Genomic DNA, 11,914 nt, shown 5'->3' with positions numbered 1-11,914 from the left:
TTCAACCTTTTCATCTTTAAATATGACCAACACAATTGCTTTGAGCTCTCAGGATACTTTCGTGCTCCTGAAGCTGGTTTTTCAAGAGCTTCACTGCTTCCTCATCTTTGCAATCAAAATCATGACCTAAAGATTTTCCTATGCCCCATAATTTTTTTTTTCCCAAATGTTGCATTTGATACAATGCTCATCACATGCCTCATTTTTCAAAATCTGATTTCTTATTCAGATATATATCTTCATCATCAACCGAGCTCTCAATTTCCTAGCTAGACTTGCTAGATGACAACACCATCAATTACTACAATTTGATGATAGCTTCTTTAGAGATTGATTCTATAATTCCACCATCACACCAGATGCGAATAGAAAAAGAGAGATACGAGAATAGGTGAAGAAGAGAAATTTATATACGAAGAAAAAATTGGTGAAAATGTAACGAAAAGAGAAAATGAGTGTGAATATATCAATAAAGATTGAATAGTTAACTTGATAACAAAAATAAGAAAAAAGACAAGGCTGGACAAGAGTACCTTCACGTAGAAGCTCCACAACCACAGAGGAAAAGAACGATCCACAAAAAGGTTTCGCCCCTTCTCTGTCTAACCCTGACTCATGTCGACCATGTGATACAACATAACATGCATGGCATAAGCTGATAAGGACCATCCATTCATATGTTACCCATAGATGCATGTCATGCCATGGCATGATGACAATAGTATACAAGAGATATTAAAAGCAACCCCACCACCATGCTCCTTTTACATGCACACACGCAAAGATAAAAAGGCAACGATCATGGCAAGCAAAAGCCTCCTCTCACTCTCTTCACCACTTTCACCAAGTAAAGTAGCGAACCAGAACAAATACAACAACAACAACAACTCTATTCAGAAAGCTATCCACCACCACAAAGGCCTAACAAAAACACACCTTTTCGAGCGATGAGAGTTCCCGTATCCTCATCATCATCATCTACACAAGCCAACACATCAAAACTCGCCCAAAACGTGATCCTCCACACCACCCCTCCTAATCCCAACACCATCAACAACAACAATCAAAACCTGTGCTACGAGCCCAAATCAGTGCTTGATCTTTGTCGTAGTCCAAGTCCTGAGAAGAAAACCACTGCTCCAAAGCCAGAACCAGACGAACAACAACATAGTATAGAAGAACAATTGGAAGATCATGTGTTGCCTAATTTGGACTGGTGGGATTCCATAATGAAGGATTTGGGTTTACACGACGATTCTACAACACCCCTTTTGAAGACTAATTCTGATAGTTCTTCTCTTAATTCCAATCCATGCCTCCCTGAAATTTACCCAAACCAACCCTTTGATCAACCTCAAGACTTCACCAGCCTCTCTGAAATTTACTCCAATCAAAGCCTGGCCTATAATTTCACCAACACCACCACCCCTAGCCCCAGTTTAGACCCTTCAATTCATGACTTCAACCCACAAACACACAACAACAATTGGGATTTCATCGAAGAGCTAATCCGCGCCGCGGATTGCTTCGATAGCAACCAGCTCCAGCTCGCTCAAGCGATACTGGAGCGGCTCAACCAACGGCTTAGATCGCCGTCGGGTAAGCCGCTCCATAGAGCCGCTTTCCACTTCAAAGATGCTCTGCAATCGCTTTTGTCCGGCTCGAACCGGACAAATGCACCGCCAAGGCTTTCATCCATGGCGGAGATTGTGCAGAGCATCAGGATCTTCAAGGCCTTTTCAGGAATTTCACCGATCCCGATGTTTTCCATCTTTACCACCAATCAAGCTCTGCTTGAAGCGCTTCATGGTTCTTTGTTCATGCACGTTGTGGATTTCGAGATCGGCCTCGGAATCCAGTACGCTTCTCTCATGAAGGAGATCGCCGAGAAGGTCGGTGCGGGGAGTGGCTCCGCCACGCTCCTCCGCATCACCGCCGTGGTTCCGGAAGAGTGCGCCGTGGAGAGCCGACTCGTTCGGGAGAATCTCAACCAGTTCGCGAACGATGTCGGAATCCGCGTCCAGGTCGACTTCGTTCCGCTCCGGACCTTTGAATCGGTGTCGTTTAAGGCCGTCAGGTTCGTCGACGGCGAGAAGACCGCCGTGCTGTTGTCACCGGCGATTTTCATCCGCCTCAGTGCCGGAGCCAGCGGAGGAAATGGAATCGCGGCGTTTCTCGCCGACGTGCGGAGGATATCTCCAGGCGTGGTGGTGTTCGTCGACGGCGAGGGATGGACGGAGGCGGCGGCAGCGTCATCATTCCGCCGCGGCGTGGTAAACAGCCTGGAGTTCTACTCGATGATGCTGGAGTCCTTGGATGCTTCGGTCGCGGCGGGAGGAGGTGGCGACTGGGCGCGGAGGATAGAGATGCTTCTACTGCGTCCGAAGATCTTCGCGGCGGTGGAAGCTGCCGGAAGAAGGTCTCCGCCGTGGCGAGAGGCGTTTTACGGCGCCGGGATGAGGCCGGTGCAGTTGAGCCAGTTCGCGGATTTTCAGGCGGAGTGTTTGTTAGCGAAGGTGCAGATCAGGGGGTTCCACGTGGCGAAACGGCAGGCTGAGTTGGTGCTTTTCTGGCATGAGCGGGCCATGGTTGCCACGTCAGCTTGGCGGTGTTAGAAGGCATAGAGAACAATGGAGAAATAATTTTACCTTGTATTAGCTTGCGAGAATGTTGTTACTGTTAACTTTTAGTTTATCATGCAAAACTTGAGATATTTCAGAAAATGGGGAAAACATAAACTTGTATTGGTCCCAGAGTATTTTGTCCTTATAATCTAAATTGTTACTAGCAAAATAACTATGTAAATCCATAATTCAGTCTTAAACCAATGTTTTTTCATAATTCATAAACTTGCGTTCTCATTGTTTTTAGATGATTTAATTTATTTACCAATATTGACGGATCCAAAAAAATAAAGTTATGAGGTAATATATAACAAATAGAGAAAAAGTTTGATGCACCGATGTAAAGTTTTTTTACACCGTCAACCAATCAGATTTTAAGGATGTGAGAAAATCTCTGTTTTTATTTAATTTCATTAATTGACATGACACATCCTTGAAATCTAATTGGTTGACGGTGTAAAAAAACTTTACACCGTCGGTGTATCAAAATTAAACTCTAACAAATATATATATTAACTTGTAATGTTAAAATATAAAATTTTTGTAGGGGCAATTAGTACGCTCCATATATATAATATTCAGATGTCTAAGACAGTTTGAAAAATTAGTACATTTTATATAAATGATCTTCAATGAGTACAAAATTATTGTGGGAGCACTTCCCTCATTAGCATTTGAATAGATGTGTATTTGCCTATTTATTTACCACTAGACCAATATCATATTTTTCTTATTAAAATGTTTAGGAAAATAGTGTTTTCTATGTCTAGTGAGATACCAATATCACATACTATTTAATGGTTAGTTCAAATAGTACATGTTTGATTCCCCTTTAAATAAAGTTTCGGATTCAAGTCTTATAAACGGAAAAAAAAAAAAAAAAACTCCACTGGATTGTCTCGGGAGAATACTTAGGGTAGAAATGTATTACTTGATTAAGTTTGTTAATTATAATTTATTTCGGAATCCGAATATTTCGTTTTGCTATTAAGGGTATGTAATATGTTCTAAATTCCAAACTGTCACGGTTATTCGACATGACATGATCATTAATCAATATTTCTGGATAAGAACATTCATTGGAACATCAGGTGTTTACTTGAGCATCTAAGGGAAGAAAAAGAAACGCATCCAAGGATTTGTGCTAGATTATCTGAGCAACGTCACTTGAGAATTATCTTTTCGTATTCTTTGAAAATCTTGTACCATGTTAGCAAAATTAGAGTTTTGAAAGGTTTTGGTCTTTTGGAAATAGAGGAGTACTTTTTTTTTTTTTGTTACATCGGAAAATTGAAATAGAGGAGTACTTGAACACGTGCAAACTGAAAGAAGCAATAGGTAAAAATTAAAAAAGGAAGAGGAGTACCACAAAGTTATGAGTTGATTCAATTTGATTGATCAGTTATATTGAATTCAAGCCCGCATTAATTAAACACTAGGATGAAAAGTTTTGTCAACTATATTGATCATCCTGACTTGAGAAGTATTGACTCTTGCAGAAAATTCATGTGATTTGGTAGGTATAAAACAAAACAAAAATTTATGTGCGGAAAGGGTAACTTAGCATGGGCAATCAAAAAGAAAGGTGCATGTTTGACATTTGAAAGAAAAGATGTTAGAGTTTGAGAAGATGCTGTCAAGAATGGAGAAGATGAGTCTACTAAAATTCAAAATGGTTGCATGCTCAAGAAGAAAATTCAAAAGAAAGAAGAATTTTGAAATTGGAGTTCTTAATGGAGGCACGAATCAGAATACAACTAAGGGCTGCATAAACCATGGTTCAAACCATTTTCATGTAATTTTCGGTGGATTCTAACATGGATTAGTATGTTACTCTTAATCCTCACTCTATGCGTCCTTTTTTTCAACATCTTACCTTGTCAACCCTAAATCTAGGTCATGGGAGTCCGACCCACCATAAACAACACCACTCATTAAAGGAGAGAAGAGAGGCAAAAGGAATGGAAGGAGAAGAAGATGACGTTTATAGAGAAAGAGATCACTCAGCTCTACTGAACGGAGGGACAAAGGTTACCTCATCGGGGAGAAAGGGAAAGATTTTTACAACTAGAAATAAAACTCTGGACCAGGTCCATAGTAGATGACGCCATAATTTTATCCTACTTTAAATAAATATTTTTATTGTGCTTTTTTGGGCTAATAGCAGGGGCTTTCGGTGAGGTGGTGTGGAGATATTGGGTCCATTACTATTTACCAACAAGCCTGCATCATATCTTTCTTGTGTGCATGATATTATGATGAGATGCCGGGTTCGAGTCGAGATTTGGTAGAGTTGAAACTACCAATTCAAGCAGATATATAATACCAGTAAAACAAATGCCAAGGAGGTTTGCACTAAAAGTGGTGTCGAAAATCGAAGAAGAGATCGAAAGACTCTTGAGATACAAATACTGTAACCAAACCGAATTCAATTTTACAATCGTGAAAAGAATATATCTCCCTCCCCAACCCCCTGAGAGAAAGAAAAAGAGTTTCCTTCCAACAACAAAATGTGTCAAATTGTTACAGTTATTAGTATCTTTTTCCGGCTGACAATTAGATTCAGATAACAAAATTATCTGCAATTGTAAGTATTTATTCATCAAATACGTTGGGGTCCAGCAGATACTTTAGAAATTAAAATAAATTTGGCTCAAATTGTAGTTCAAACGCTGAGAACAGGGTATATTTGGCAAGTTAGACAGACCTCAAGCACAGTGAATTGCCATAACCAAAGTCCAAAGGTTATGCCCTGCTTTGTCAACAAGTAGAATGAAAAAATATGATTCCACAGTTAACACCAACAAACAGGGCTTTGAAAGCTGAGAAATGGGAAAGTTGAAGCTGGATTCTCAACATCAGTAGCAAAACTGAATTCTAAATGGCAGTGCTCGAGTAGCCTACATTTTTCTATTTTCCCGCGCGGTTAAATATTACAAATGACGTATAAATCACAAGGGCAATTACAATTGAGGGGTTAATGGTATAAATTAGTAAAACAATAAAAACATTATATCCTATTCTCAATTAAGAGATTGATAACAAGATTCCAGCTGCAAACTCTTCTTAGGACTACCAATTTTTGCTATTGCCCTCAGAGACAGACACTAAGTAATGGCTTGTTTCTGTGTCATCCAAGGTTAGCAACTGTTTCTGGCCCACACAACCGGTCCAACTCTTCCTGTTTAAAGCAATTGTGTTTCAGATAATAAAATCTAAGGTTGTGATTTGAAAATTGTAACGTGACAAACTCTAAATTGCAGAATGATAACAGAAATCTACCTTAATAGAACTATTTTCAGATGTAAGCTTCTCGCATTCTTCAGAAAGTTTCCGGAGCTCTTCTCTAAGAGTTTGATTCTCATTTCCCAGCATTTCCACCCTCTTTTGTAACTCCTCACACTCAGCCTTGTTGACACAAGAAATACAAACGCACATCATTTTTTGTCTTTAGTAAAAGGGTAATATGAATATTTAAAAACGAAAATGTGAAAAACCATGTGGGTTAGCTAGATAGATTAGATGACACGATGTCCTCTCATAAATCATGTCTTGTGAAAAACCATTTCATCTAAATCTGTTGAGTCCCACATTCTTAATGAAGAACTTATAATGGTTGGGCAATCCTCAAGAGCTAGCTTTTGAGCTAAAGTTAAGCCAGCCCAAATTCTAATATAGAATCAGAGTCTACCCTAGAGTTATTATTGGTCCACCCGCTGACTTGACCGCTCTAGAGATATCTCATGATACGGATAAGGGCATTGGCCATACCCGGCCAGTAGATATCCCACGATGGATATGGCATTCTAATGATGACCTCCGCGCTCCAAATGCTCGGTCCTGGCGTGAGGGGGGTGTTGAGACTTGAGTCCCACATTATCAAGAGATATGGCTAATGAAGAACTTATAAATGGCTGGGAAATCCTAGCTAGCTTTTGTGGTAGAGTTAGGTCCAGCCTGGAGTCTAATGAAATCCTTCTTTATAGTTTGTCGTAAGTTTTTCTTAAAATTTCTCTTTAACTTCTCAACAATCCCTTATCTCATATTCTTTCCTTGTTAAAACTTCTATGTATGAACTTTCTTTACACGTGCTCAAATCACACATGAATCCAAACTTATAATACATACAAGTAAGATGTACGGTGTTAACAAACATATATAGATATCTATATAGTAAGATATCTTGATAATTGATGCCCTTATTAAGACTTCAATAGATTTTCTTTATACCTACGAAAATACACACACACACACAAACATCTATGTATAGAATAATATAGCTTCTACCCTCCAAACATCAAGATATTAAGGAAAGTTCTGAATGGCTCAGTCTCTCGCATAACAAAAGAGTATGAATGATAAATTAGAAAGTCACCTGCTTGCGTAGTCTTGACCTCCTAGCTGACTCTCGGTTAGACTGTTTTCTTTTCTGTCTTTTTAGCTCACGTTCATCCTACCAAAATCAAGAGGAGCAATGTAGGGGTCAGAGGAAGTTACATGAAGCAAGGACTAAGGAAAACTATTGTTTGGTCAGGTAAAGAATACAAGAGTCCAATGCTGGAAATATGATAATTGATGTCCATCTGTAAGAAGAAGTATAAGTAAGATGTGCGGTATCAACAAAAGAATTGTTTTTCATATCCGTAAGTATATAGATCTAAAATGTTGACCATAAATATTAATACAAGGTTAATATTTTTAAGAAAGTAACTGTGTGGTCCATACTTGTATCCATTGTTCACTAAGTACAACCTCACGTCCCATTACGTGCGGTATCAACAAAAGAATTGTTTTTCATATCCGTAAGTATATAGATCTAAAATGTTGACCATAAAAATTAATACATGCTTAATATTTTTAAGAAAGTAACTGTGTGGTCCATACTTGTATCCATTGTTCACTAAGTACAACCTCACGTCCCATTATGGCCGAAGTAGCAACAGCTCCAGGGGCGCCAGAAGATGCATTCCATAAATCCATTCCAATATTAAGATTAGTTGCAGGCTGTCCAGGCACAGGGGATTGAGAAATGGCACCAGCAGAATTGTTCTGTGCATTGGCTCCTGAAAATATTCAGAGAAACACTACCTTATTTCAGTCACACACACACACAGAGGGGCGGGGGAGAAAGAGAGAGTCATGCATGCGGGTGATACGTACCATCAACAAGCATCTGGTCAAAGCTTCGCTTCTTGTTTGTAGCTGATTCCTAAGTCATCAGACAAAAGCATAAGATAAATAGGAAAAAGATCAAAATGCTTTTAATTAAACCAATTTAATTGAGACTTTTGTTGTAAATATGAAAGTTTAAAAGACAACTAATTGTAAAAGAAAAAGGGGAGAAGTAAGGTTATTATATATTCTAAAAGTGTCAGCACATGTATAGATGGTAATATACTATATACCTGTTGGTTAGTATTCTCATCACTAGCGCTTGATGAACCGTCTGAACCACTTTCAGCACTGTTTAACAAGTTATTTTGTATAAAAATCCATATTAAGAAAGCAAATTGGAGAGGAAAAATTATCTCAGATTAACTAGTGGTTTGCCAAACCTATGTGAATTGCCATCATTGCCTGAACCTGAGCCGGCCTTTCCACTCTCCCCTGCTTTGGCACATGTATTTGCAGAGGTTCCCTTCAATTTTTTGGATGAATCTCGATCTTTTCCATTAGTTCCCTTCGCTTCAATCTCAGTACTTTGCTGCATAGGACTTGGAGTCTAGCAAAATGATTAAAAAAAACAAAAAAGTAACAGAAAAAAAGAAGATTATGAATTAAATTGCCAAACTATGATAAAGGTAGCAAAAAAGTGCCTTACAATATGTGAATATATAAAGCAGATGAGAAATTTAAAATTTTCAACCTAGGCATAGAGGAAATGCGTGAATTAGAGAATGAGAAAGCGGTTTACCACTGCAATGCCAGGATGAGCATAGATATTGCCAGGAGGGTATAAAGCTGGATACGGGACGGGAGTCCCATATGGCGGCATTAAAGGATGCTGGAAAAATCAACAAAACCGTGAATGAGAAGCTTCGCTTCCACAGAGTACAAGTGCAAATATCCCAAATTACAACTTACCTGGCTTCCCCACATATAGGGATGGGGAGTTGGGGAAGCAACAGTTGAGGCAAAATAGGGAGGTGGAGCGGCTCCAGAAGCATAATAGGCCTAAAAATGAAGCTTTTCATTAGTTACTAGCATTATTTCTATGCAGAAGCTGAGAAGAGCTCCAATTAAAGCCTGATGAAACACATCTATCATATATTCCACTACCTGCATAGAGCTTGACCAATCTGGATATGATGGTGCTGTAGGTATCTCCTGTTCATATAAAAACAGATGATAAAGGGAGATAGGAGAAAGGACAAGATGAAGAAAAAAAAAGCAGGAAGGTTGGGAGAGAAACCTGAGTTGACACAGATGACTTAGAAGGTTTAGCTGTGCTCTCTTCCCCAGTTCCCATGCAGATCAGTTTCGAAATGCTGTCCGCTCAGTGCCACCAAACAAAAAAATCTATATATGATCAGAAAGTGATAGCTGTGGAGGGCATAAGAACAACTTGATCAGATACTCATGTCAGAAAAGAACACACTGAAAACTGAAATATAATTACATATCAGTAATATCACAAATTGAATAGCAGCAACTATTAAATCTAATGCAAAATTATAAAGTAAATTATTTTAAAATATTATTTTGAGCTGTTCGTCCTCCAAACAAAAAATTAAGCACTTATCTTTTTGTCTTTGACAATGGAAGAAATTTATATCATCCAGGAAGGTCACAAGCCTGACCTTCTGTTGATAAAATTTAAATTATTTATCTCTCTCTACTTAATAACCACTTCTCTGCTCTAGCCAAAACCCAACCAACCATTTTGATTAGCAAAATGTATGCTCTTGGTAACTTATCTGAATAACTTGAGAACAAGACTACCAGAAAACTAATGCAATGAACAAGTAAAAATGAACAAGCATTTTTAACAGTTTTTTTTCTTTTAGGTGGTAAGTGGTAAAAATAAGAGGTGTATATGGTGGCAATTGGAGATAAGTGCGGGCAGGTATTTCAACGCGGGATTAAGCAATACTCACTAGGACTTGAGCAACTTGAGCTACGTGCCTTGAATACATAATGATGTTTTAACTACAAACTATATTCATAAGTGCAATTTCAGTGATGTGAAGCTAAAATTTTAATACACTGCTATTTATCAAGGGACAATCGTGTTTAAGATCATTAAATGATGAATGTTCTACTCTATATCAGGGTTGTTAATGACGGATAGCGTAGCGTAGCGGCAAGCCCAAAAAACGCTACTGCGGCGCTATAGCGGACAATAGCGGCAAATAGCGGTGAATAGTGGAGTAGCAGCGAACCCTCAGGGCGCTACGCTATAGCACCGCTATAGCGCGTTATTAACAAGCCTGTTGTATATCTGCGCATTGTCATTCTTTGCTTTGACATCATTCCGATGTTCTTATTTTTCTGGACCATTCTGTTTTTCTATTCAAAGCAGAGGTGAAATGAAGCCAGTGCGGTTTAAGATTGAAAATAAACAAAACTTCCTTCTCAGTTCTAATTTTCGCCGATACAATTTAGGGTGTGATTGGATAAACGTGCGTTTCACATAAGCGCTAATCCAAAAGCTAATTTGGGAAATTTATTAAAATAAGCGGAAAATAGTTTATAAATAAGCATAAGATCGTATTCATAAACTAATCTGAACAACTTACACTTATGTTATAATATAAGCCCTTCCAAACGGGTCCTCACTTTGTCCCCATCTAATAAAAAAGGCCAATTTCCCTGCTTCGTGTCTACTCTAAGTTCTTATCCATAGACAAACACTACATTTTTATCACACCATATGTTAATTCACTTTCAATTTAACATAAGCAAACCAAACCAAACTAAAACCTACTTTTAATCCCATATCAAAGACAAATCTTGGTAAATTGATACCATGGTTTCCCTGGTTTAAAATCACAGGAAGCACAAGCACTAGCAAGTCCCCTTCCAATTACCTTACCTTTTGTTTTTCAGAGGATGCCACAGCAAAAAACAAATTCCTTTACAAGCAACAATTACTCTCTGGAAATATTTTATCATTAATCAGATTATTAGTACAATAAGGTTTAACAAAGTTACAAGGCAACAAGAGCAAGCAAGAATTCACACTACAATAGCTCTGCAGAGAATTGAAATTCTCCCAAAAATAATAACAAAAAAGATAAACACTAATTCAGCAAAGCAAAAGCATAGAGCTGAAACAGGGATCTCATAGATTTGGTATATAGTACTAATTTACAGGAAAAAATAAATATGAGAAAGAGAAGGAGACAGAGGCTAACCTGTTTTCAAAGTCTTGAAGAAAAGGGTGGGAGAAAGAAAAGGGTGAGGTGGAAGTGAAAGTCCAACTGGGATAGGAGTCAAGGAGGTTATCAAAGTCTATAATACTAGTAATATATGGTTTGGACTTGTAAACTGTTGTTGTTGTTGTTGTTGAGTTTCAGGTTTTAAGATACAATACTATGTAATATGTATGTGTAAATGTTTGGTTTGTTATTTTCCAAAATCCATGTGGAAAAGAAGGGTGTGGTGTGAGTGAGTGTGTGTGTCGGTGTTGATGTGGAGACTAGTGCTGCTGCTGAATAATCAAAAGGGTTTGGGAAAGTTGGAAGTTGAGGAGGGTTGAAAATTGAAACACCAAACCAAACAAACGCGTATGCAATGTATTCACATAGAATAGAATAGAAGAAAGAAAAGTGTGTGTGTTTGTGTGTGTGAGTTGGATTGGGTTTAGGGCTTGTGGGGTGACACGTGCGAAGAAGAGTGTTACAGCTGTGGGCTGTCCATGTCTCACTGGATTGGATTAGGTTTGAGACATTGCTAGTAACACGATGACTCATCTGACAGCTATGTGCCTTTCTGGATAACTTTATTTATTATTGTTATTACTACACGCAAAATATTATGATACAATAATATTAAACTTCAAATTATAATAATTGGAGGTGAAATAAGTTTGTGATACTCCGATTAACTATTCACAGACCGATCCAACACTAAATGAGGCCTAAAACAAACTTTAAATTGATGATAAAAGTCTAATTTTTTTTTATTTAACATGTCTTATTTAGAAAAATATGAGGTCTTTTCTTTTTATTTGAGGCCTTATTTATATTTAACATGTCTTATTTAAAAAAATATGGGGTCTTTTCTTTTTATTTGAGGCCTTTTTTTTACTTAGTAAATTTTTTTTTTGAAACCTAAAGCCCTTACTT

At 38.0% G+C, this 11,914-nt stretch overlaps 2 protein-coding genes across 6 annotated transcripts; one reads left to right on the top strand and one right to left on the bottom strand.

Annotated features, from left to right (window-relative positions):
* Window positions 1–779: 779 nt before the first annotated feature.
* Window positions 780–2,849, top strand: LOC130711511 (scarecrow-like protein 15). Its single transcript, XM_057561176.1, has one exon. The coding sequence runs from the start codon at window positions 948–950 to the stop codon at window positions 2,613–2,615; it is 1,668 nt and encodes a 555-aa protein (XP_057417159.1). The 5' UTR covers window positions 780–947; the 3' UTR covers window positions 2,616–2,849.
* A 2,589-nt stretch (window positions 2,850–5,438) lies between these two features.
* LOC130711487 (G-box-binding factor 1-like) lies at window positions 5,439–11,351 on the bottom strand. 5 transcript variants are annotated; one of them, XM_057561135.1, is made up of 13 exons: window positions 10,982–11,350; window positions 10,660–10,721; window positions 9,037–9,167; window positions 8,904–8,951; window positions 8,709–8,798; window positions 8,539–8,628; window positions 8,180–8,346; window positions 8,030–8,087; window positions 7,785–7,833; window positions 7,509–7,687; window positions 7,000–7,077; window positions 5,907–6,032; window positions 5,439–5,805 (listed from the first exon to the last, which is right to left on the bottom strand). In XM_057561135.1, the coding sequence occupies exons 3-13, from the start codon at window positions 9,091–9,093 to the stop codon at window positions 5,755–5,757; spliced, it is 993 nt and encodes a 330-aa protein (XP_057417118.1). In that variant the 5' UTR covers window positions 9,094–9,167; window positions 10,660–10,721; window positions 10,982–11,350; the 3' UTR covers window positions 5,439–5,754. The 5 variants fall into 5 exon arrangements, with proteins under 5 accessions (XP_057417118.1, XP_057417121.1, XP_057417120.1 ...); XM_057561138.1 differs by lacking the exon at window positions 10,660–10,721 and having other exon boundaries at window positions 7,536–7,687; window positions 10,982–11,351; XM_057561137.1 differs by lacking the exon at window positions 10,660–10,721 and having other exon boundaries at window positions 9,037–9,112; window positions 10,982–11,351.
* Window positions 11,352–11,914: the final 563 nt, after the last annotated feature.

This window comes from Lotus japonicus, chromosome 4 (genome assembly GCF_012489685.1).
Source record: "Lotus japonicus ecotype B-129 chromosome 4, LjGifu_v1.2".
NCBI lineage: Eukaryota > Viridiplantae > Streptophyta > Magnoliopsida > Fabales > Fabaceae > Lotus > Lotus japonicus.
Note: the sequence above shows the minus strand (reverse complement) of the source record. Positions and strands in the feature narration are given on the sequence as shown.

Bases quoted from the DNA above. Each gene is read 5' to 3' on its own strand.
- LOC130711511 (XM_057561176.1), top strand. From the start codon at position 948: ATGAGAGTTCCCGTATCCTCATCATCATCATCTACACAAGCCAACACA.
- LOC130711487 (XM_057561137.1), bottom strand. From the start codon at position 9,093: ATGGGAACTGGGGAAGAGAGCACAGCTAAACCTTCTAAGTCATCTGTG. The intron at 8,799-8,903 runs GTAGTGGAATAT...CTTCATTTTTAG, and splicing joins ATTGGTCAAGCTCTATGCAG to GCCTATTATGCTTCTGGAGC. The intron at 7,688-7,784 runs GTACGTATCACC...GAATATTTTCAG, and splicing joins TGACCAGATGCTTGTTGATG to GAGCCAATGCACAGAACAAT.